At 41.7% G+C, this 27,102-nt stretch overlaps 1 protein-coding gene across 1 annotated transcript in view; it reads left to right on the forward strand.

The window, feature by feature from the left end:
• Nucleotides 1-27,102, forward strand: part of tmtc2b (transmembrane O-mannosyltransferase targeting cadherins 2b) — an 86,054-nt gene that overhangs the window by 30,819 nt on the left and 28,133 nt on the right. Inside the window, exon 2 of the mRNA XM_058646165.1 lies at nucleotides 8,419-8,995. Within this exon, the coding sequence (XP_058502148.1) occupies nucleotides 8,419-8,995 (577 nt within the window). The remainder of the gene's footprint in view (nucleotides 1-8,418; nucleotides 8,996-27,102) is intronic.

Here is a 27,102-nt window from a genome sequence, read left to right on the forward strand (position 1 = left end):
TTAAGCTGATTGGTTTGTTTTCAGATTTGATTGATTGCGCATGGCTTCAAAAACATAGGCACTAATCACAGCGCCTGTAGGATGATGAGCTTTCTGCATCTTCTTGCACTCAAAGCAGCCTCCCTATATTTAAACAGAGGACCTGTATGGATGACTGGGATATGGCACAGCTGTTTCAAATGCTGAACATATAAGATGGTCGGCACTAAAGATGTCTTCTCCTTTCTGCTCTACTGGCAATCTCAAAGGCTCTTGCTGCACTTAAGCCCCCATGCAATAAACATCAGTGAACAGAGGCCTCTTCGGTGATGTGCCCATGATTCAGGCTCATCCTTCAAGGCTGCCTTGCCTCATAAAGCCCCTCCATGCAAAAAGGTTTGGGAAGAAGGATGGCAAAGTGCTAGACAGGAGATCTATACTTAGCTCTCGCTTCTACGTGGGTTTTCCATCCTGCACTTCTGGGCCCATCTGTCTGACCTTACTGAACCTCTTCATGGGTCGAAATCCTCCAAGCCCAACCACCACACGTAAACAGCCCAGTTGTCGGTCAGGCTGTACTGGTTTGGCACACAAACAGGGCCACAAGCCCTGGAAGAAAAGTCTCCCCTGCACTAATTTCCCTCTTCATGTGAAAGAGAAGCACTCTAAACACAAGAGGAGGAACAAATCAAACTAATTTATTACCACATGGCCAAAAAGGTCAGTGCGTGACAAAAGCCCTCCTGTTGTGAAGACGAGTGTTGTGGAATGGCCCCATCCAAGCTGAGTCTTGGTGACTACTGCAGCATTAGACATGGTTCAGGCTGAGCAGAAACTTGAAGGTAGAACTAGTTTGAGACCAAGGACTTTGTTCTTATGTTTTGTTTTGCTGTGACTTTATTGAGTCAGGCCTCTTATCAATGTTCACAATAAATTAGCCTAAAAGTCTAACTGACACAAATTGAATTGTTTTTAATTGGTTGACTATTATGTTGCTATTTTGAGAAAAGCAATACCATGAAAAGCTAATCAAAAATATAACCTTTTTAAAGGGAAGTTATTATTATGTTTTCTGATCTGGTTAAATGACCATTTGTGTTTTTTTTCAATTTCTGAGCAACATTTGTTCTCTGTAAATCTTTTATTAGCCACACTGTATTTGGCCATGCAGTCTATTGGTCTGCTGTTTGGTTGCATCCATTAGTCCACTATGTTGGTTCCCTATTTGGTTCAATAATTCAGCAACTAATGGATGAATATCTATGACATTTGGTACAGGCACTCACACTTTCCAGAAGACGCATCTTAAAGATTGGTTACCTTCTAAATTCCTGTAATGTGAACGTCTTAGCAAGCTAATAACAGCATTTATAATACAGCAGAGTAATACAGAGTAAAAAAGACGCCAGGTGCTTGTGCATCATGGTACGGAAGCAGAGAAAACAACCAGTTCTTTTGAAAACCATCTGAACTGTTGAGACTTGACTGCTCAAAGTGGCTTGAAGCTGATCACAAAACAGCATTTTCTTTTCTGTTGATATAGAAAGAGGGAACGGTTGTTACCAAAAAAGTAGTTGATTTTTGTGTGTGAGAGAGAAAGGGGATTGCGTGACCCAGCAGCTCTCTTCCGTCTGGCCACAGCCCTGCACATGCTGACAGATTTATTGATACAATAATCACAGTGTTGCTTACTGTATCAGCCCACTCTGCTCTCTGCACGGGCAGCTCCTGCAGTTGGCTTTTACACCTGGAACTGACTATAAACATCACACAACTTTAACTGAAAGCATGACTTTGACATGGACATGATTTATTTATAGACATGTGGTGATAGACAGTGATGGTGGATTTACACTGAAGAGCAGCGACAGCAGCTATTCATAAGGCAAATTAGAAATTGGCATTTAACAGAATTGAATTATAATGCTCACAATTGTGTGGATGTTAAGTGTTGAAAAAGTCAAAAGGATTTAGAAAGTTACAGAGAGATGTCAAGGCAGCTAAATCAAACAGGGCAGTGGCCCTCAGGCCTTTTGCTGGACAGTAAAGTGTTGGACAGGTCCCATCAGAGCCCCAGGCAAATTCACATCATGGGATTCAAGGACGGGCTGCCAGGATTCCTGCTTTGTCAGGGTGGTTGGCTGGGTGGAAGTGTGGCTCACTGGTTGGTTGGTTTGCTGGTTGGCTGGTTAGCGCTGGTGATCAGTATTCAGGCCACGTCGTGCTGTGCCTGTCTCAGTCCAAACAAAGGGCTGATCAGGGATGCTAGGCAGCAGGCATGAGTATTCACCGAGCTAAAACACTCCATAGAGGTGGATGCGCTTGCCCTTCTTCAGACTCAGTGTCTCAGTGTCTCTGTGTTTGCTTGTTTACCGTGCCATGAAATGGAGTGAGTGTGTATTATTGTGCCAGTGGAGCAATGCAAATACCCTCCCCTGAAGGGGAAGACCTATTCCACTTAGCTGGGGAGTGCTGTTGGGTGAATCAAACGCAGTGTTGCATGTTGCACTCTGGAAAACACTTTGAATTCTTCGTGAGATCCCTTTTTTGTACATTTTAAATGCACCATTAAAGTTGTTTTTTTTTTCTTTTCTTTACACCACTTACTCTTAAGCCAAGTAACGTTCTAAATGGTTTTACAAAATAAATATTGAGTGTTACCTGGAAGTGTAGTGAAGAAAGTAAGGCTGAGACAAATTTACATGAAATAGGTAGTGGAAGCATGAGCACACTGGAAAGTAGTAATGAAGGTCAGAATTAACTTGAGCAACACAGGGGAAATTCAGCCCAGATTCAGCCCTAATTACTGTTGTCCGTGACCTTTACCACCATCGCCAGTATCTCATCCATCCTGACTCTCCTGCCTTTTACTAATTATCCTGATCGAGGGAAGGCAGCTGTCCACGGTCAGTGAAAGTATAGCAACACCCTCTCTATGACGTGCTCTTAGAATCTCTGGCAAATCTGTCAAAATAAAAGGAAAACAAAGGTTTCACTTTCTCCTTCCGCACACTCAGTGATGTGTGCGGAACAGGAAGTTTGAATAATAAAATGAAATAGCTTTTGTTTTGCCAAATTAAGAAAAAATTCCAACTCATTCACTCAGTCTTGTGGTTAAAAAAAAAATCATTCAACATTCTCTCCAGCACTCCCTGAGGCTGTTTTCTTTTATTAAGAGCTTTTACTATAGGCTTACTAATCGCATATGTCAAATGAAAGAAAGCAGCCATTCATTCTAGACAATAGGCATTTTATGGTGGCCTCCGCTGCGGTGTTGGCTACAGAGAGCTACCCCACAACTGTTTTTCTCAGTTTGTTCTCCTCTTTCAGAGTTTAAGCTGAAATATCAAAACACCCCGGGACAGTTAATTACATCTTATCCTTAAGATACAGTAACTGAAGTTTCTAAATAAAAGAATCTGGACGGTTTTTCCTCATGTTGAACAGGAGCCTTTCTCTCTCTCTCTCTCTCTCTCCCTCTCTCCCTGGCTGAGCTAGTCTTAAAACGTTAACGCTTGATTACATTTTATCTTGTTTGGCATGCACTGCCAATGGCTGGCAGGTCCCATCTATAACCCCATGCTTTGTAACAATGCAGCAAAATAGACATCTCCCCTCTCTCCCTCCCCCTCTTTTGGCAAAATCTTCGCTTTTCATTAACATCACCTTTTGCATTAATAATTTGTTTATTCAAATGAGCTTCGTGAGAGTTTGATTGCTTTTCTTATGCACTGAATACATTAATCGCAGTAATCTAAAGGTACATAATAGAGCATCATTTATTTAACAAGAAGGAGCACAAAGACTGTAATATGTTCCTAATTGGCCTCTTAAAAGTATAGTTTTAAGACATGGTCTTTATTTTTTCTTTTCTTTGTGAAATGAGACTGTAAAGTCTAAACAAATAGAACTTATATTTTAACACTAGAAAAAGACCGTTAATAAAGGCGCCATTAGTGCAATGGAACGACATGCAATTAATGACGTGCTAGCATGCCCATGGGAAGAAACATTAGACAAAAGCGTGCCGGAAACACCGAGTGGGCTACCCCAGTGTCCCAGTGGGCAGGCTATAAATACCACTGTGCTTCTTTCAGATATTAAAGCTGGGTGATGACATGTAGTTGGCAGACCTTTGATCACTTTCTCCAGACTCCCTTTGGTTTCACATGCTCTCACAAATGGAAATCTTTATATGCTTTGTATTTTAAGGAGCAGATTTTCAGTATCGGTAAAGTGCTCTGCTTGGCCTGTTCCTTTGTCACCCACTGTGGAGTCAGTGTGAATATTACAAACAGATTTAGTCTCGTCTGTAAAGTCTTGAGCTTTGTTTCCAGGGTAACGGGTAGAAACACTCGTATCCATCCAACTGGAATTCTTGTACTCGGATGGTTTCTGCTAATAATTAAAATTTTAGTTGACGTTTCTTTTCATATAGTTTTTTCACGTAGTTTTTGTTTCAGTTTACAGCCACGTTTCAGCTATGTGAGGAATCACTTCTCATTCTCTTGTGTGGACAGATGCCTAACCTCACCCTTTGGTGAGGATTGTGAGCTTACTGTCGACGCATTTTCTTTTGGAGTTTGTAGAAATCTTGTTTGGTCACCATGGGTTCCATTTCACCAACTGCTTCATTTCATATTCATTGAGTAGATGTAAGGGTGGGGAAAAAAGACCCTGATGACATGTCCTTGACTTTCAATCTCATCTTGAACGTGAGTCTCATCTCTCATGTGCGTGACAGCCACACAGAGCCAATCACTTCTCAGTTTTAGATCCAGTCTGTTTACATGGGATCCTGCAGTCTCTGGACAAGGCAATTTTTCTCCGTCCTGCTCGTGCGTGCACAGTATACATGAAACTGTTCCAGGGGTAAAGAGGTTACCTCTCACATGATTATTTCTCAGCTAAGGAGATAAGGAGATAGCAGGAACATTTTTCATGGAAATGTGTTTGAGCCCAGCCAAATAGGCTTGAGGTGCCCATGTAGGAAATTCTTTTTTTTTCAGTCCACAACTCCTGGTTTAAGAATAATAATAAAAAAGATATCAACTATTCTTATAGTTGACAGTGTTATGACAAACTGAGAAGATATTATGAAAGTGGCCTTTTATATATTATATATATTGTAGATATATATATATATGTATTGTTTTCCCTTTTGTAGCAGGATCACACATTTAATTCTGGTGGATTCATTTCACAATTTTCAAAACAACTGTATTTGCGTTCACCATAGCCATACATAGTGGCTCTGTGTAAATTATTATAATATGGAAAAATATCTTCCTTGCCAGATACTGCACATTCACTGTATAAATAAGTCTGTGCTTAAATAATTAAGATTTGTACATTAAAAAAAAGTAAAATCAATACGACTAGGGTGGTTGAGGCATGTGATCGTGATCCAGAGAAGCTGTGGAGAAATTCAAGCTGACGGCCAAGAAGTAGGTGATCATGAAACAGTAATGGGAAGTCGAAAAAAGTTTCCAGGGGCTGCAGTTGTTAGCAGTGACATGATCCCTGTGTTCCTCTGGGAGTCGGCGTGCAGGATGGCGGTCACGGGTGGAATGTGCTCCCAGCTTGGAAAGGTCCTCCTTGCTGCCAGCTCTACTTAGAAATGGGCCTGGTCAGCCACAGAAACTCAATCTCTTCACTCCTACTGGCCTCTTACAGCTGGTGGAGAAGTATAAGGGCTGATAATGATGAAGAAATTCAGAGGATTAAGGTCTTGCGATAGACTGGGAAGACTCACCGTGACTGATGTGATCACTGTGAGTTTATGGCTGTGAGATTATGAAGTTTCTTTCACACTAAAATTAGCGCATACACAGTACCCTGGATTATCGAGCCCAGGCAATCCCACTAAGAAAAAGGTGATAAACGCCCGTTATCAGTGGTTGATCTATTTTGTGTCTTTGACTTTGTTCCCTCTTTCAGTTGATTATTTAATAGATCCAATTAATGAAATAAAAATATCATGAAGCAGACAAAGTGGAAAGTAGTATGTTCACCCATGTTCCAGCTAATGCAGACACATTCCCACTGGTGAAAAAACACCTGGATTGAATGGGGTTTTTGACCAGTGGGAATGCATTCATTCAGCTGTGGGTGTATCTCTATCTTCTGGTCTGGCTCGTTCACACATGAGTGGGTTTAGAGGTTACACCCCCTTCTCTCTCTCTGTGCTCCTCTAATCTGTGCCTGTCAACATGCGAATGTTAGATACCCGAGACAATCCGAGAGTACAGCGACTCAGGACACCAAGGCCATAAACACAGTGGTCTTTTGACTGGCACTGGTACATGCATACATGCTTTGCTGGTGTGGTTTTAAGGCAATATATAATGCATCAGGCCTCACTGACAGTGCACTTGGAAGCTATGATGATCATTTGATTGATAGCACATAGGTTCTGCCTTTCCAAACATTTTCATTTGTGTCAGTATTAAATATCAGTATTGATCATTCAATGAAAACACATTTGCCAAATTTGAATTGTGGATTAATGGGCGACTAACGAAATAACATGAGAGGCTGCCAGAAAATGTGCTTATTTTCAACACTGCACTGTAAAATAAAGTCAACATCACATTCAACACACACTTTTGTGCGACACACATCCTCATGTACCGCCTCTCGGATAGCCAAAGCTGTAAATGCAGTGGGCTTTTGACTGGAACTGGCTTTAGTCTGTGCTTTGTTGCCAAAAGTGGTTTTAAGGCGATATATTATGTGTTTGGACTCACTGACTCCCTTGTGGCATACAATGGAAAAACAGTGCACTTGTCTCCAAAACAGCTTTGAGATGTTTATGAACTATAATGCATCTTATGTGGGCATTTTGCGGTAGAATGAAGATCTCAAATAAACTGCCGTATCAGTCATGAAGTGGAGGCCGGGGCTACCAGTTCTTAAGCCTGGTGGAGTCCTTGAGAGGTCGCCAATCTCACTAGAGAGGGTAGAAACCCGATCATCTGTGTGCTGACATGTGAGGCTTTTCTATTACACCCCAGCTGTTTATTTCTCTGCCCCTTTTGACCGTCTGAGGCGAGGTACTGTTTATTTCTCTCAGATCCATCATAGGAGGACTTCTCGCTCTATATCCACCCCTCTCTGAGAGACTCGGATGATTCTGTAATATGATGAATGCCACAGCTTCTGCTGCAACACACCATAACTCCCCGTGAGCTTTTTGGTATTAGAGGTGGCAGTTGTTCAACGGGCTTTTGCCAAAATAAAGTGTTATGCTTAAAAAGGGAATGGCTGAGGAAGCAGTTCATTACTCTTGAGTCAACAGTTTTCGGGTTCATTCTTGTTTTTTTCTCACTTTTACATCAGTTTTATTCATAATTTAGAGCATATATATATATATATATATATATATATGACTAATAAAGCTTTTAGTACTTACCTTGTGCCTTTTTACACTCCAATTCAGTGTCCAAATTGTGACTGCTGTGACACACTTACGACCTGGAGCACCTCTGCTCTGCTATTGCCAACCGCCTTCTCTCTACGGGGGTTTGGCTCTGTTTGCCGTTGAATTATCAGCACCATCATCTCCCAGTGAAAGCAGCAGAGGTCTGCCACTAAGTCTGATGCCTTGTAGCATGGCAGAAAAGATATGAAAATCATTTAACATTCAAGAGCCCCTGTAGGGGGGAAATGTGCTTTCCTTGTCCCCTTTTTGACCCCTGTTGGCCTTCTCCTCAGCTGCTGACATACACACAGCTTGCGGCTAATGTAGCCGCATTGCATTAGGTCACACGGGTTCATGTCTGACAGGGGGGGTAAAGTCAAACGGGCCTCTTAATTAGCAGCCATGTCTGCTTACAGAAGCTGGAAGCTCACGTGTGTTCACAACGGCTCTTAAATGGATAAACTGAACCTTATATCTCCGCTCCACTCAAACGCCTTGTTGATTTTCACCCCAGGTCACCTTGCCTCAAGGCTGCATGTTGACAACATGACGTTCCAATACTTTGGTTCCTGTTTTGTTTGTGGTCAAGGGTGTGGTGCCCTTACCTAATTCCTGAGTCACCAGCCGTAAAAGCTGAGTGGCAAAGCTGCCTGGACTTTGAAGCTCATTTTCTCTTTGCGAATAACACTTGACCACACTCTCGGGGGGGGCGGGGACTGTAAGTAAATGAAAAGGTTCATATCATAACAACATATGCTTTCTGCTACATCCCTGCTATTACAGTATAGCTGTGCATCCTCTTGAGAAAATCATCAGCACGCTGCCAATAAAAGTATATCATAAGTGCTGTGTTCAGACATTGTGCTTTTATGAAATGTGGCAGATCAGTAATGTGGTTAGACAAAGAAGCAGTGACATTGATTGAATTGACAGAAATGTCACTACTGTAATAAATATACATTTTGGCCATCCATCTACTACATGCTTTTCTAACCTTTTCTCTTTTCTCTTTGCAGCCGTGCAATCAAGACCAATCAGGATCTGCTTCCCGAAACTCCCTGGACAAACATCTTCTACGATGACTTCTGGGGCACTTTACTCACGCACAGTGGCAGTCATAAGTCTTACCGGCCTCTCTGCACCTTCTCCTTCCGCCTCAACTACGCCGTGGGTGGGCTGGAGCCCTGGAGTTACCACATGGTTAATGTGGCCTTCCACGGAGCAGTGACAGCCCTGTTTACCTCGCTGGCACGCCTGCTGCTTGGAGGAGGCCCGTGGAGCCTCCTAGCGGGCCTCCTCTTTGCTTCTCACCCCATCCACACTGAGGCAGTGGCGGGCGTCGTGGGCCGGGCCGATGAAGGTGCCGCTCTGTTCTTTTTGCTGTCCCTGCTCTGTTACATACATCATTGCACACTGCGGGGCCATGCTGGGTCCTGGCGGCTCACGGCGTGGTTCGTGTGCAGCCTGGCCTGCGCCGCCTGCAGCATGCTGTGGAAGGAGCTCGGAGTCACAGTCCTGGCTGTGTCAGCGCTGTACGACGTCTGCGTTTTCCACAAGCTCAAATTGCGGCAGGTCGTCATGCTCTTCTACAAGGTAATCAAGTTTGTTCGGTGCCCGTGGTGCTGCTTTTTCACACGTATCTGTTTTCCTCTGTTTGCTCCCTGACTTCCCAGAATCGGTACGACACAATGCAAATATATCCAGATGGATTAGAGAAGAGGCAAACAGCATATTCTGCACCAGGCACATTCACTGAGGATGTTTCATAGCCTATCAAGGATCTTCAGCTGGGTATTCTGGAAACAAAAAAGATGATGAGTATCATCATTATATATATTATATTATATATATTATATTATATTATATATATCATTATAGCAATAAAGCCTCACTAATGCTTAGTCGTTATGATCTAAGGCTAAAGATTAAACTTAAGTTAATGTGTAACGTGGTCACAGTCTGGTATGTTGCATAATTTCAGGTCATGACTTCATGGTAATGCAGTCTCTAATCTGTTCACATTTAACAGTGAGATACATTATTTTCTTCCATCTGATTGAGGTTTGTAAGGAAGATCCAAACTACAGATTAAGTCATTCAATTAAACCAAACTCAGTGGAAGAATGTAGCTAACTGCTCATTCACCCACATTTTAGTGATGGATAATGTGTGTATATAAAGTGTAGTGATGAAAAGTGAGCTGTTAGCCACATGTTACACATTAGCATTGGCACATTCTGTTTTAATGCGTTATAGGTCTGTGTGCATATTAACATGTGTGTACATGTATATATATATATATATATATATATATATAACATAAGAAAAAGTTGAGGTCAGAAAAAGTGATGAACATTTCATATTTTCTTGTCATTTCTGACACATCCAACCATTAAGCACCCTTTTTCTCTAACAGCTCCTGTCAGAAGTATTTACTGTTTGTTGTCTAGGCAATGTCACATCCCTGACTCTCCAGCCGTCATTACAAATTCAACAGGACATTTGCACTTATGTAACATCAGAGCTCCGGCACAGCCTGTGAGACGGTTAGGACACATGAAGGGACAGGTGTCAGCGAGAACAGTGACCGGTATTAACATCTGTCCTCAGTGAATCGATCGGGACCAGATCATGCCGGTTTGAGGACGCATGTTGTCCACATTCCTGAGCTGCATGAACGCAGTATGATAGGATGGATGTTCTCACAATGGTCCTACTCTGCTGACGCCATGTGACCAGTGGTAGTTTGACAGTTTTTAGACCTATGAGCAGTATTAACCACAGTATTAACACTGAGCAGCATATGATTTCTTTTTTGACGGTTAAAACTTTTTTTTTTTTCAGCACAAGGAGAATTTTGATTCATTGACGGTTAAAACTTCTTTTTTTTCAGCACAAGGAGAATTTTGATTCACACCACTCCTTTTTTCTCTCTCTCTCTCCCTGTCACTTGCACACACATACACCTTCACCCACATAAATACGTTGACAGCAGACTTGTTGAATAGATGTTCAGGCAAACAGTCGTGACACCACTGTAATAATACACCACTGAGTATTTGAATAAAGGGGCGGGGAAAGCCCATATCCTATCAATTGTGGTCACAGGAGACACATCCAGGACATATTTTAATGCCATATTTGCATGATCTGGTTACGATTGGATCACTGAGGACAGATGTCTGAACGGGACCCAAAAGCCACGAGAGAGACAGAAACAATGAGAGCAAACTATTCAATTGAAGTGCAGATGATACTTTTGGTTCAACTCCGTGTGGTAATGAAGACTGATAGCCTCTGCTGCTGCTACTGCCTTCTCCACACTGTCCTCTTCGTGATTTAAGCCTTATCTGACTCCGTGTCCTCTGGAGTACAGCCCATCCATTGCTGTAGGCAGACAGGCCTTCTAATGGCTTGTCAGGCTTGGCTAGACTAGAGGAAACGGGGCCAAAGGGGCTGAAGAAGATGATGCCTCACAGCTGACACATTTCAACTTTCTGATTAAAATCCAAAAAAAAAAACCTTGCTGATCCAGTCGTCCTTCAAAGAATAAAGACTAGTTACAATGCTGGCACGGAGCAGGCTCTTCAGATTGTGTTTTTTGTGGTTTGCCATCTTGCTTAATGAACTTGGGAAGTGTCTCCAGAGACAGATGGTTTTACTGCACAGTAGCTGTGATATTTTTGATAAAAAATGATTCAGTGATCTATGTGTATCTCTTACAGGTGTAGCTCAGAACGGCCTATACAGACATTCAGTAACAACCTATGCAGTAGTGTCACATTCAACATACCTGCTTCTCAACTTTATACAGCACAGTCATTAGGGAACTTTGCAGTGAAGAGACAAATGAGGAACTGAGGCTACAGACACAGGTTTTGCAGCCTGCGACATTTTGCTGATGTTTGCCATGACTGCATTGTGTCATGTCATTACCACAGACAACACAGAAGAAGCACGGACAGAGAGTTGTCGTCATTAACCTCAGAGGTTTGTTGTGTTTCTCTGCTTTAGGATAACAGCGCTCGGATCTTAGATTGATAATTATTAGTAGTCCAATCCTCTTTCCTTACGGCTAATAAGTAATGCAGCATGTCCACTCCGTCTCCGTCTCCGTCTCTGTGAGGAGAGGCACTTACTTTGACTGATGATGAGCAAAGGGAGTTATTCCTCAAGGCAAATTTAGCCTTCAGCTGCCTGTGTGATCATTAATGTTTCTACAGAGCTGCAAATGATCTCAGGGAAAATAAATACAGGCTTGAGTTCTATCAGGTGCCGAAAACTTGGTCTCTAAATTCTCCAATTCATATTGTACGAATAAGAAAGCCGCACAGTGACATTCATGTTCTGAGATGAAAGGGAAACAAGGCACAGAGGCATGAACGAGGGGAAATGTCACCATGTCTCAGTCTTTCCTTCGTTTGAGAACACAACATCCATGCATCAGTCGGACTAAAGAGGGCCAGTTTGTTGCATGACAGGCGGACCACAGTGGAACAGTGCTTCATTTTATTACTGAGCTCTACGCTCCGCTCAAGTCATTTGACATTCAGCATTGGAAATTTGCAAACAGGGCCTTTTTATCTGATTGTGGCGTACGTACAATTACATTAGAGTTTTATATCTGCTGCAAATCTCCCATTTTGTCATTACTGCTTCTGTGTGCACTTTGAAGGTTGTAGGCTGGGAGCATCGCAGTAATTCACTGGAGGTCCATAACTCATTTCACCACAACTTAAACTGCAGACTATTCATGCAAATCAATGGGTAATGCATGCATATTATTATCTTGATTTATTTGTAAAATGTTGCAGGACTTTAAATTTATATAACAGATCTCGGAACAGTCCGATCGTGTTCCAAAAAGCTTTAGCAACAAAGTTTTCCTGAGGATTGAGGCAAATAAAATTCAAAAAGTGATATTTTACATAAAAAGAAAACAGATTTGAACTGGGTAAGATCAAACTGTCAAGTTGAATAGGCAGTAATTCATTTGTGTGCTGTGCATGTGTCTCCTGCTCGCTTTTGTCTGCACAGTGTCAGCAGTACAGTTTACATGTATCCACTTCTTCAATTCATCTACTTTAATTGTCCCAGGGCCAATGATCTGATAAAAGGGATTAGACAAACACGAGCCGACTTTATATGCAGAAATACTGTGTATTTGCCACAGTCTGCCGCACTTTCAGGATAAGTATTCATTCCGCCACAGGGCTGTATCGTTGTGTTCATGTTTGTGGCGCTGGAACTGCTCTGGCAGTAAAAAAGAGAAAGAGAGAGAAAATGGAGGGAATGCGAGAAGGAAACAATAACACCCAGACTGTAATAGAATAAGCATATGCTGGATGAACAGCGACCCTGGAGTCAAAGCTCTTTGCATCATGTGGCTTCTAAAGGCTTTTATTAAGAGATTCGGTGTAACCTTTGGATGCCTGGGTTGTGCTCTGGTGTAATCTGTCGTGTCTTTCGATAAATCAGTCAACCACAGCCATATTTTATGAATATATGCAAAGCAAACTCCTATTTCATACAGAATGGGCCTGTGCAAGTAGCAGTTTTATGGCCCATAATCCCCTATATACATTTCAACAAGCATTACATTACACCCTTCCCTTTTCCTCCCTCCCATCGTTAGTCTGTATGTTTAGTGTCCAAACTACCAGTGCTTTCAGTGTTGACAACTGGTGCCAATGTCGGTCTACAGTGTATAATATGTTTGTAATTAGTTCTTTCCAAGACCTGCACTGTCTTTAAAAACCGTCATTAAATTGTTTACCCAAGCTGACCTTTACAATGGTGAGATTCAACAGTTGCCTTTGTGTCTGATTAAAGCATTTATGGCCATATGTTCTTATGCTTTGAGCTACTCGCAGGCAAACGGCTTTATAGCATTCAGATGTAACATAGTTGGCAACAGGGAGTGTGTGTGTGTGCGTGCGCGCGGTACAGCCACAGTTTATGTGGAAAAATATGCTTTTTACGAGGCTGTTCCTGCCCGACGTGGACTCATTTTCAACAACAGATACTGAAACACAATTAGAGTTCCTAATTTAGTAGAGGAAATGTTTGTTTTTTTTAGATTGTTTCACAATGTTAATTCTGAAATGAAATGTTTGACTTGAGATTTTTTCTCTTTCACCAATAAAGTCAAGTTTGGACAATTGTAGTTGGTGAAATAAAAAAAAAAAACAATAGCCACACAATTAAATAATTCTATGTTAACATCCTTATGTCAATTGTTTTAAGTTTCACCATTATCTGAGTTGTTTTTTAGAGAAAGTGTGACTTGTCCGACTGAGGAGATGATGCCGATTGTTGACGTGGAGGTTCAGTGTGAGTCAAAGTCCCTGAGGGGCCGACGCTGCTGACATGACCATGACAACAGCGGCCCTTTGAAAACACGATACAGAAATCTGATGCTTTGAAGGAGTAGACTGGATACAGAGATATTATCTTGGTGATGTCATGTTAATGCTTTGCATCCATTAGTACAACCTGAGCTTACTGTGCCTCACATATTTCTTCAGAGGAACTTGAGATGTTCCTTTTGCTTTTTTCCTTTGTTCACATTCAACAACCAACAAATGCAACCACTGGAAACTGATTTCCATATCTGGGACGAGACCCAGCTGGCCCTCAGTGAATGTCAAGCTTACTCACTTTATCTTTTCACACCTCCCATTTTCTGTTCACACGTTGGCTATTAGTTCAAGGTCACTGCTCCAGGCATGTGTGTGTAATATGTTTGGCGGGTTACAGAGTTAACCTGGACTGTGAGCTCAGGTGTTATGGAGTTGTCGAGGCCAGCGAGCTCTGACCTCAGGGATGTCAGAGATGGAACAGCAGGCCTGAGATGGGAGGTCCCTCAAAGCATGTATACGTGTGTAGAGCATGCCTAGCTTGCTGTGGTTGTGTACATATATACGCGGCACACACCCTGCATACAAATACATGACATGCACACATACCCTTACAGTGTATTAGATGAGGTGAAGGGAAACACAGCCCACCACATGCATTCTTACCTAGGGCTCCACAGATGCTCCTCCATGCTCTAATGGCTCCTGTCACAGTGTGATAGATTGGGCCTGGTGGGCTCAGCTCGTGCCCCCTGCCCTCACCCACCTGCTTCTCACATGGGGATACACACCACCTCCTCTGGCCTGTAGAGGGATGTGGGCAGTCGGAAGCACGCACACTGGAAACAAAGAAACAAAGATTAAGAAGTTAAAGTTGGGATATATGCAGTCGAATCACAGACTGTATATAACAAAATGGACATAGTCTTCCAGTTGCAAAAGCATTTGACCAGATTTGCCTGGGATATCCAGGTGCTATGTCAGTTCACAGATGGTACCTATTGCAATATACAGTATTGGCTGTCAGTCACACTGGTGTCCACTCATATGTGCATTTTTTTTTCCTCTGAATTGAAACCTAATTTACAAAATTGACCCTAAAACTAGTCATTGAGACTATTACCTCTTCATATTTTCTCCTCAGGAAAACTTTTACTGATGATATGAATCAAATGAGAAGTAGAAGCGCATTTTTCGCATAGACCTGTATTCAAAATGCGTTCTTTTTTTAACCACTGCTACTTCTATCCTTATTCCTAGGCTTGACTTGTCAGACTGGAAGACTTTGTCCATTAATATATGCAGTCTGAGTTAAATTGAGTGTTGGATAAGTCGGTTGTCATGGCTCTAATATCTTTGCATAAACATGTGGAATAAATAGCTTAGCACAAAGAGAGGAACTTTTGTAGTAATTATGAAGTTGCCAGGCAATGGGCAGATTATTCCTGCTATGTGCATGGCCCAGCCAAGAAAGAAAACATGTAACCCTCTGTAAAAACCACAACAGGAATCCTTCTTCTACTGTAATGAGTAAATAGACGTGGTATGATTAAGAGACCTTAAGAGGTGGTGCTCATCTTTGGACAGAGACGAGTTTGCCGATTTCCACTGTTTCCAGTCAGTTGCTAAGCCAAGCTAACCAACTGCCAGCTTTGTAGTTAATGAACAGACACCAGAGTCATATGTATCTTTCCATGTCTCTCTCTCTCTCTCTCAGCAGGGAAGGACATTTGCATATTTCCAAAATGTCAAAGTATTTCTTTTAGACGTGGTTTGAAAATGGATAAGGGCGCGCTGTTTCTCCCATCTGTCTCATTCTGAAGAAAAGCATCATGAAGGCAGCAGTAATCGAGACGGCATTCCACTCGCTGATGATTGAACAGGACTCTCGATCCCAGAATGTCATAGCTTTGGGGTAAAACGAGGCAAGTGCAGCCACAGAGTGATGGAAAGTGACTTGAGCTGGGTTTGCTTCAGTCTGCCGTTTATTAGACTTAAGAGAACCTGACAGGCACTGTGCCAGTGAAAAGCGGCACTGTAAGCCGGACTTTGCTGTGAGACGATGGAAACAGAGACGAAAAAGAATGGAGCCTATAACAAAGTCTCCTGCTGGTATAAAAACAGATGCAAAATACAGAACAAGCCTCACTTTGCTTATGGCTCAGAAATGACTGCATAGCCCAATTCTTTTTATAGCCAGCATGTCTGAAAATCGATCGTGGCATGTTATATAAGACCTCAGCTCTGGAAAAGAATGTTCTGCAGCACCAGCGTGCAATCGTACGACTCTTTTGCATGTGCGTTGAGTTTGCTTTAATGAAGATGAGAACAGATAACTTTTCATTAGTCTTTCACGGGGACAGTTCATTCACTCACTAATATTACAGCCACAGTAATGAAATCACCATCATTAGACAATTTAGTTTTTTCCTTCCTGCAGACATTCTTGAACCATGTAGGTTGTTTTTTTTTTTTCCACCGTAGCACAAAGGTCTATTGATTTTCCAAATGTTGAGTTTTTCAAACTGTAGCGTATTTGAACACAACTGAAATACACTTTTGTTTGCGCCTTCGTTTCAGCTGCTGACCATAGCTGTTATTTATGATGACTTTTTATGGTCTCAGCAAATAAACTGGCCTGTAGAACCAGTAAGACAGAAGAGCTTTTACTTAACACCTTCAGACTTGTGTCTTTTTATGGGCATACTGTAAAGTGTCATTTCCATACATGAATTATATGAAGCTGAAATTGGGCGAAACTAAATGATAATTGACATCATTTCAAACATAGGAGTTGTTATGTAAAGCTCAACAGTATTTTGAATATGACAACTGCTCTAGATCAAAGCCCTGTGACAAGTTTAGAGTGCTGCCTGTAAGTTTTTTTTTTAGTTTTACCAACCCAGTTAACTGCTTCCAAAACTGTTCGGACGGATGAGTGACATGTAATCATTCAGATGCAGAATGGGCAAACTGCCACTTTACACAAACAAAGGAAAGGGAAACAAATCAACGGCTGTCTGATTCTCTTGCATAATATTCACAAGTTTTGCTATAAGAGCCGAGCGGTGCAGTCAGTCCGATGAATACGTCGGCGGTTTGCTATGGTACTGAGTGAAAACCGCCTCTTTGTGCGTGTCGCTACAAAGGAGCACATGCATCTCCCAGAATGTGTTCTGTCATCACCGTGGGCGCTTAGTGCGAAGGGAGGGAACCGAGAAGAATCGGGGGCATGTGCAAAAGAGATGGAGTAGAAATATGTTGAAGAGGAGGGGAGGGACATTATTGGATGGGGCAGCCAAAGGACGGAGAGACCGAGGAAAAGAGGGTCTGTTGTTGACATTTTCAGGAGGCAGAGAGTGCGCACGAGAGAGAGAGATAAAGTGTGTGTGTGTGTGCGTGTGTGTGTGCTTCTGTCAGATGGGCTCTCTGACTGTCTGTAAACCATCAGCCACTGTTTTCATGGCTAATTAAATTCTGGGGATATGCACGCCTCATATCGCACTTGACTTTGCTCTGTTCTCCACTTTAAACGTTAAGTAGTGAAGAGAGATTTAAATTTAGAATTGTCGTCTGTCTACTGTCATTTTCTAATGTTTCAATTCTACGCGGCCGTCAAATCGGATGTTGTGGTCATTTATCATATATAGCTAAAAAACACACAACGCAGCACACTGTGCAGAGGAGAGATGCGGATGTTCTCTGTGTTGTTCCATGAATGTGATTTAAGTTACTCAATTATGCATTTTTTATTATTAACCTGGGACAACACAGCGTCGCATATTGACCATCAGCCAAAGGAATATCCATATCTGCAGACTTCTATTCACAGAAGTCCCATTAGCATTATATTGCACTGTACTTTTTGTCTGCATATGATCTATAACGTCGTCTTACAGAAGATATTGATTAAGACAGTTGCGCTAAATCAGTGCTCTGCAGTATGGTTTCCAACCGTAGCTACAGTGCTACAGTATTTACTGCGGCTGTGATGTGCACGGTCAACCTTATCTGCTCATTATATTCATGGGAGATTGGAGCCTGTGGGGGTAATCGTGAGCTGCACACTTATCACCCGAGGGTTGCCACCATAGACCCTGCAGAAGTGCAGAAAGAGATGGAAAAGGGTCATTGTTTTTCAAAAAAAAACAATAAAACAAGTGTATACACCTGGAATACTATTACAGTCCCTATGTTTTAGAAATAGCTTCTTTGAGAAGGCCATCCCATCATTCCCTCCCATCCTAGTGCACCCTCTCATTGTTTTCTATTCTTCCTGCTTTATATGCTGAGTTGCAGTTTTCGTCCTTAAATGTTCAGTGGAGCGTGTGAATTAAATGGACTCTGGCTCATGCCCGGTTCTAATTTCTCCACTGTGACACATTGGAATGATTGTATGATTATTTCAGCAGGGGAAGCAAAGCCACATGGGACAATCCACTGGTTGTAAACATGCAAACTGTGCAAACAGTCTATGTCCACGATTGGAACTGTGGAACAAAGCTCCAGTAGTATTGAGAAATTGAAATCACATCAAGTTGCATGATCAGAGCTGGGTTTCATCAGCACCGACATGTTAATTCATTGGCGTAGTTTCTATTTAACGCCACGCTCAATCTAATTTACGACAGGGTTTTCGTGTATTGCATATCGCCGTGTTGTCACAGAGGCATTGGGTGTTAGAACAAAAGGAGACTTACAGGTGCCGGGTTTCTGTGCCAGCACATCTGGGAATTCTTCTCTCAATCCTCAGATTCATTGGTGATCTTGGAGCACGCCGCCGTACAATTGAGTCATCATGTTCTTGTGTGAGTTTGGAGGCTTGTGGACTCTCAGAGAGTCACAGTGGGCTAAGGTCAGCACACTCCCACATCATTCAAGTATTCTGCTTGAATCTCTGCTTCTTTTTTTTTTATCCTTTTATGCTTTTTTTTTTCTTCCTCCATCTCTCTAATGATTTCACGAGTCTGAGCTAATTTGGTCATTGTGCCTCTAAGTTGATGTCATTGGAGAATGTTTGACATTTTTAATTAGGTTGCGAGCAAAAGAAGAGCGCTGTCTTTATGTGCTTGATATCGTTAAGTGCTTGTAAAATTAGATGTACACCTTTAAGGTTCCTTGCTCTATTATCACGGTGACACACATTAGAACTGGATATTTCGACCACTTTTCTGTGATTTCCCGTCATCATGTGGATTTTTCCTTTCGTTACTTGATGAAGTTGATTAAGAGAGTAGTTCCGATCATGTTTGAATGTTTTAAAATATTTAGTAGTAGTAGGGCGGATTGTTTAATAACCAAATGTTTATTTTCTTAATTCATTTTTACAAGATTTTCCCACACGGTGGGGGTCGAAACAATAAATAACTGATTGAAATATTGAGCAAGATCCAGCAATCAGGCGTGTTCAATTAAAGAACACAGTATCATCTCAATCCTGCTTTTCCTTCCACTCCGGATTCAGCTCTGACCAACAGGTGCATGTATTAGCAAAGGTAACAAGGCCGGAGCTACGACTTACGCCTTCACTCCTTCCTCCACCTCTCTGCTGCTTTTGACGATGCCTTCTTGTGACCCCCTGAGCTTGTGCAGCTCAGCGTTTAAGGAACACGGAGGAACATTGAAAACAGAGCGGCTGAGTGGACTGGTTTTGTTTTAACTGTGAGAATGAACGAGCGGAGACGTTTGGATTCGGAGCAGATTGTGGTGGACTTTGCAGGACACATGACGCACAGAATAACATTTAAACAGATGTGCGTGTAACGACTTATTATGGCAACTCATTGTAGAGGGGAGACCGTCAAACAGCTACTGCGTCGCTATGGCGATGCAGCGTTTTGTCTGTGTTTGTTGTTTATTATAGAAATAAAAGATTCTGAAACTGAGACCAAAAACCGCGACGCAGACGACCTTATTCCAAATATATATACATACAGTTATCATCAGCTACATGACTGTCTAACAAATAGTTTAAATAATCATCTAAATAATGCTTTAATTAATGTTAGGAGAAGCTGTATATTAATAATAATGATAAATTAGCAGTGAGGCCAAATGGGACAGCTAAAAAATAAACTTTGACAATTTTTTTTTTGTGTTGCCACATTATTATTCGCTGCATCGTTGTATATACATATTGATTTTACCCACTCAAAGTACAGCATTGAGTGTGTGTGTGTGTGTGTGTGTGTCTCTGATCTCATCTCACATTCTTTTTCACATTTCTTCTCCGAACAGCTTTTATTTTGCCATTAACTTTACAAACACGTACTGACTCAGCCTCAAGTGCACTGGATAAAAGTGGAACATTATCATTTGATGGTTCAATTTGGACTGGAGTCTTGTCACGGGCCACTGTAACGCTCACTGCTGCTGTTCATCATCATCATCCCGCACCGCAAGTCATATTTTACTGTGTGTTTGTCGAGCCTCTCCATGCTTGTGACTTGCCAGTATAAACAGCAACAAATGACATCCTGTCAGCGAGACGTGGTGGTCAAACTGTTTTGTGACAAACTGGAGAGCTATTTTCTAAAAGTGGCTCAGGGAGGGGGAAAAATGCAAACAGAGCATTTTTTGTACGTCCAGTAACTCACATCCCTCTGACAGCAGATCAGCTTGACTTAGTAGACAAGCTCTGGCTTTGTGTCTCATTCATGCCTTTTCTGCAGGCACTTAGTGTCTCTCTAAACCCTCCAATAAAATGGCTGTGATCTCCCAAATGCATCGTAATGACTTGGAATCCATGCATAGACAGAGCTAATCTAGTTTGGATAAAACTGGCAAAATACCTCAGGAACAGTGATTTGTTTTTTCTTGTTATTATTTCTTTTCTTTCTGAATGTTGTTCTTTCCATTTGTCTTTCAAGTCCTTGAGAGGCCGCGAGCAGCACATTTCATGCCCCCCGCGTAGGCCCTTGAAACAGCATCTTGTTAAAGTAAATGTGCGGTCGCGCTGGTACAAACTCATTGGCTCGTCTGGTTGGAATAAACACGGGAGACAAAAGGCTAGAAATCGGGAATAGTCACTCACCATTTTAAACCATGACTGTGGTTTCTCTCAATAAATATCTAATCTCAAATGTGAGCTCCAGTTTTCCATTGTCATTATGTTCTCATTGTTTGGTCTCCGTGACCCTTTATGGCCTTCAGTTTGTAATGAGTATTCCCGAAGAAGGATCTCGAGCTGTTTTCTTTTCATGGTCGTTCTCTCAATGAACTGTGATGTGTAATCTTGATGTGGCCGTGTGATACACGCAGCAAGAAAAACCAAACAATGAAACAACAACAGAAAAGCAAAATGGCTCACTGCTCGCCGCTGGCGGACGGAGTTCATAATCAAGGTTATTTCATCCATGAAAAAAAATTTCAGCGCTTACAGCCCTAAAATTTGGTCAGAGAGCCACAAAAAGATAAATATATTAAGAGACGTTCACGTTGGTGAATATAGTCATTACTTTTGGAAAAGAAATATTCAGAGGACGTGTTGTTTCGCCACACTGACAATTACATTTTCAGTCAACTGAAAACTTGGCAAAGTGGAGGATTTTCCACTTATTAACCGTCTATCTTCCTTTTCCCCGTCTACCTATACAACATACACACTATACTATTACACAGTCTTAATCAGAAGTTCACATTTCATCCCCCCGAGGTACCCTCTGCTTGGGCTGTGAGAGATGTGTCTTTTCTATGCAATTATTTATCTATTGATGTTTGATTGCCACGGATGAAAATAAATCAACTCCTGGGAAAGGAGACCCTTTCTGGACCCTAAGCCAGGGTTACCTGGACCTTGATTAGGACACAGGACGTGAAATGAGTGTGTTTAAAGTGAGCGAGACGAGCAGGAGTGTGGAGTGAAGGGCTCAGGAGAAATTGATCCCATGTTGACTCGGTGATCACGGCTGATGAAAAGCGCGATGTGTTTTAGGATGTATCGGTCAGACACGATTTTCACGCTGAGATTTATTTGCTGTCACCACCTAAAACTCCAACTCTACTTGCTCAGAAATGCTCAGCGTGGAAATTGGAATTGTCAGTGCGATTTTTATCCAGACAGAGGCCACATTGTGTTGTGTGTTTCTCTTTCCCCACTGTCTTCTACCTCCCTCATGCTCTCATGCACTCATGGACGCACCTTATGGACAGAAATGCTAATCCCTCATTTTTAATCTTTAACAGTCAATAGTCTCCAACAAAGTCCTGCTCATCAATGGCCCGTTTCTCACCCTTTGCTCTTTCGGAGGCAGATCCCCTCTCTCCCTCTCTCCCTCGATCTATCCACAGGTCGGAGAAGCTGACTCTGTGGCTTTTCTGATGGGTTCACACGGGTTAAAAGCTTTGATCATGAGCAGAGCGAGGCAGGTCCACTGTGCTTTTTCACTCCATGACCCTTCTCACAATGTGGCGTGCAGTCCCGCAGTGGCCCACTTGACCTCAGGTCAACCAAAGCTCTACACTGTCATTTATGGAAGTGATGTTACGGAGTCCATGTAGTTTATTCAACACATTAGAAGTTATCACCAGGAAATGTCAAATGTTGTGGATCTTCTTAACTGGAATATAACTGAAATAATCTTTTAATGCCAGTAAGGACATACGGATAAGATGTATTTCTTTAAAGTTAATGCGGAAGCTATTCCCTTATTTTGGATGTGGCCTTTTTACTGAAAAAAACCAAAAAGAAACACATCTCAGTGGCCAAAAGAATAACATAGTGAAAGTAATCCTTAATGGAGACCAGTATTTGGTTGTTTTTTCTCTCTCTGTTAATCTCCTCTGTCAGTTTTATCTAGGGCTGCCAAACAATTGTGTTTCTCTTAATTATGATTCATTGCATTTTCATCACGTTTAAAATTCTACTACTTTGCAATTTGCAAACATTTTTGTTTTGTTTTAAAGTTAATATAGACAATGTGTTTTTTTTGGTTTGTTTTTTTCTTACTTCCTGACTAAGTGTTTGATTCAGTTGCATAACTGACAGCCCTAGTTTTATTATATAATAATGAGTTTAAGCCAAAGTTGTTTAATACCACTTTAAAAGAATGAAATCAACTATTTTGGGAAATTAATGTATTGGGTTTGTGCTTCTGCATTGGATGGGGCAGTAGATGAGATTGATGCCACTCTCAATTTAGTTCTTGTACCCTAGTAGCTTGATGTTTAATTTATCATAGTATAGATGCATAGTATGAATGCTGTGCTAAACTGACCAAATAAAATGTGTTTATTTTGCATTTTGAAGTATTTTTAGTTCTTCTCATTTTGTTTACCCCTCTGTTTCCAGTTGTTGTGCTAAATGAAGCTAGTATTTGATATAGAATCATATATCCCTCCACAAAAAAAGCAAATTTCCCAGTCGGTAAATTTATGAACCAAAATGTCAGATTAGCCACATTTCAAAAACACGAGCCAGCTGTTTGTAATCCATTACACATTGTTAGGAAGTGAATCGCAGCGTCTCTTATCTGTCCTGCCTGCTAACAATCAGGTTTTACACCCAAAGGTTCTTGACTGTCTCAGAGGAGGGAATCACAACAGCTGCTGCTGATAACGCGGAGAGAAACAAGATAGATTGCGGTTCATCAGCCACAGGCTTGATGAGTTGATCCAATAATCAAGAGGCAAAACACACACGTTGTGATTGTAGATAAATCCGTCAAACCTTCACAGAGATGTTTGCAAACTCTTTAAAGGCTGCAAATTTAAACTTTGCATGTCTTGTCTGACTGTGTGCATTTTCACTTTAATTTGAAGCCTGTAAATGTGAAACAGGATCCCAGTGAAAGTCCCTTCTCCAGACAGTTGATATTGAGATGATGAAGAGGAGGCGATAGGTCACGCACACTTCTTCACACTCCTGTTTTCACAGGATGTGCTCTGGTGCTTCTTCTGAGAGACAGTCGCAGCTCTGCTGTCTGATGGACTTGTTAAACGTGTCATGTAGTAGATTCTTCTTAAACTGCCCTTTTAAAAAGGGGTGGCATTCATTCGCCAATTATTCAAAAAAAGCCTGTGTTCTGAGAGAACAGAGAGCTGTTCTACCAAACTAATTAATTACATTCCGCTTGAAGCTTTTTCCCGCTTTATTTTGCCACAAGGCTTCTGTCACATCACTCAAGTGGATGTAAAAAAAAATTGTTTTTTTTTTTGTTAACGTTTCAAATAAAACACACGGTTGTAAATGAAACATGGCCTCGATCCCCGGTGTCAACATGTGGATGTGATCAAGGCCGTGTTGTCTGAGTGGATGCTGCATCTGGGAAGAGTCTGGATGAAATGTCTGTTTCTCACAGTGTCAGGTTGAATATGTGAGGGAGAAGTGCCAGGTTGTCATCAGCAGCAATGCTTTAAGGCTATCAGAGGTGTGTGTGTGTGTACTGTACTTGTGCCACATTAGAGCTCAAGTACAGTACTTAAAACGACCTCAGAGATCTGGTGTTGTCTTGGTTGAGAACCCGGCACGGTGCCCCGTCCACCTAGCAATGAATTTTTAGTTGACCTGTTCTTTCCAAACATAGACGAAGTTTTCCTTCCAGTCTGCTCTGCATTGTTCTCTGAGTTAGCACCAATGTGGTGTCTTGAAAGCGCTTGCCTGGGCCAGAGAATTGTCTCGAGAGCCTCTACGAGGGCCTCGTAAATCCAACCTGGACTCCCTGAAGCAGTGATTGGGATATATTAACACTGCTCAACAAGCCTCTCTGGCAAAGGCTGTGCAAAGTACAGTCCCTGGGCCTCGTATAGGCCACTTCAGTCGACTTCATGCTGTAAAGTTTCAGCTCACCTCCTTAGATTAAAAAGCAGCCTCAGGACCTCTGTTTCTCCGCTCCAGTGATTTTAGGGGATGAATGAAATAGCACATTGAAACCGTGTGTGTGTGTGTGTGAGAGTGGAAGTGGATGATGGCCATCCATCTGTCCTGAGAGTTCATGTGCAGTTCATGACTGATTTCAGTCGGGCTGAAAGAGAGAGAGTGTGGTACTTTTGGGCCGAACGGTCGATTTGACTGGTAGGCTTATTTTTGGGACGCTTACTCATACACAGTATGTTCATTTTCGGCACTCCAGTTAAAATATAAATATCCGTGGTCCTGCGTTATAAAACACTGTCCCGGATTCTGTCTGATTTGACACAGAATGCTCCTTATATACTATATATATATATATATATATATATATATATATATATTATTATTATTATTATAATGTATATTTTGGGACATGCTGTACATTTCCTGGCAGCCTGACAGAGCTTCACAATTATGGCACAGATACTGGAGTGGTATGAGTTTGAGTAAATTGGATGTTTCCCAAAAATACAGAACTATTTTAATCTACATTGAAGGAGCTATCTCTATCTAGTTCTTAAGCGTACACATAGACGTGGTATTAACATCAGTTAAACAGGAAATGACGGTATCATTCAAACCTTTGTCTCTGGCTCTGTGACCCACATGCTTTCTGATCTGACGTTTCACTTGATTTCGTTTTAAAACTAGTGTTACCTGTTTTATATTTGTATCTGTATACTGCTTAGCTTTGGTATGTTATTTTATGCTGGACGGTTGTCGCTGTGCATTTTCAGTAGCGATAGATTCTTTATGGATGAGTGGTTAAAGCGTGTCATCTGTGAAGTGCCTGCGCAGCAACTTCACTTCCTGTTCTTATTATAGTCTTATTTAACAGCATCTGAGAATAATTTTCCCTCCCAATTTTGTTCTTACATTCAACATTCAATTTCCATCTTTTTTGATTTACTCTGTTCTGTCTCCAGCTCACATTTTCTCCCGTTTTTCTGACAGAACCCCTTTGGCAGTCGCTCCGATTAATGAGAGATGGTGATGTGGATTGAAACCATGACCTTTTTTTTTTTTTTGTTGCCGAGCGATGGAACAACTTCTTCAGCAGTAGTATAACCTCACAGAAACACTGGAGCACCATGGGTTGTTGTCAGGTCTGCGTTGACGGTTTTGGCAGCTGACCTTATACCGGTTTTAATTTTATGCCTGTGAAATTTTCAAAAATGGCTCGGGTTGTTGCACCAATATTCAATTCTCCATTGTGGTACAGCTTCCCAAAGCTCCCAAGAAGTATATATATATCTAATTGGGGAGGCTGAATAATGTTTTTCTAGTTGCTCTGTTATATAAACCATTCTGACTCAGCCACAAAGAGCAACTGTACGAGATTTTGATTGAACCCCTGTCCCTATTTAACCCATTGTATCATATTGTTTGCAGATTATTTCGATGCTGTTGCCCCCTGTGCTTTTAGCTTTTCCCCCCTGTAGTCACGTTCCTCGTGCCTCTCTTCATAAATGACAGTGGGCAGAGTGGAGAAATCCGTATTGCACCCCTCGCAGCAGTGGTGTCGTGACATTTATGGTCAGAGATAAAGGCATGTGTTTGCCCTTTGGAGGTGGACAAACATCAAATGTATTGGTATGAAGGGACCGTGAGGATAGCCGGTGATGTATTTGGTGTAAATTGAAATAATGAAAAAGACTGCGTCTGATCCATATCCATGCATATGATTCCCTGGAAGACTGGAGACTAATAGAAAAGAAAAGTATTGCGCAATAACTCATATTTCAATTGTCTTTTTGCTTCAGAGACTGAAAGACAAATAATGTCTCCTTCTCCTTCTGTGGTTTTTAATATTTTTTCTGGTCATTTGAAGTTTATAATGGAAGTCTCAAGGGCACAGTATGCATGCTTCTGATGCGGATTTTAGGGAGACCTCAACATTTTTAGGAGTTTTAAGTTGAATCCTCGGCATTAAAACAATAGGGAAGGTCAGTGGGTTGCAGCAGTGGAACATGCTTGTGGCGAAACATGGCAGAAGACGTTAAGGCTGTGATGGATTCGGGTTTGCAAAGTGGTGTTTGTTTGGATGCGTCTGTAGAGGCCAACGGAGGAAAAATGTGCCCGGATGAAAAGTGATGGTCTCCGTCGTCAACACAGTTGTTGAGTATAAAAGGTGTTAATGTGTTGCTTTTCCTCGTGAAAGTGTTTAGTAGAGTCGGTAACGAAACAAAAATCACACTGACGTAGTCCTGCTTCCAGAAGGAACAAAACAGCCAACATAAAAGTTTGATGAATCACCTAACAAAGCTACTTTACTCACTCACTGCACTATACAGCTGTAGTTGGAGCTCTGTACCTACTTTATTCTTTAGAGTTGAAGGGGTGTAAGACGAGACAACTCAAAGCATATTACAGCCACCCAGAAAACTATTTTTATAAGCTAAATGCTCTTGTAAGTGCAGTATATTGTTTTCTGACAGCTTTCTTTTCATATCCAGTTTTATTAGGGCTTCAGTCTTATTTCCCTGTGTTTG

Source organism: Solea solea, chromosome 12 (assembly GCF_958295425.1).
Source record: "Solea solea chromosome 12, fSolSol10.1, whole genome shotgun sequence".
In the NCBI taxonomy this organism is placed as follows: domain Eukaryota; kingdom Metazoa; phylum Chordata; class Actinopteri; order Pleuronectiformes; family Soleidae; genus Solea; species Solea solea.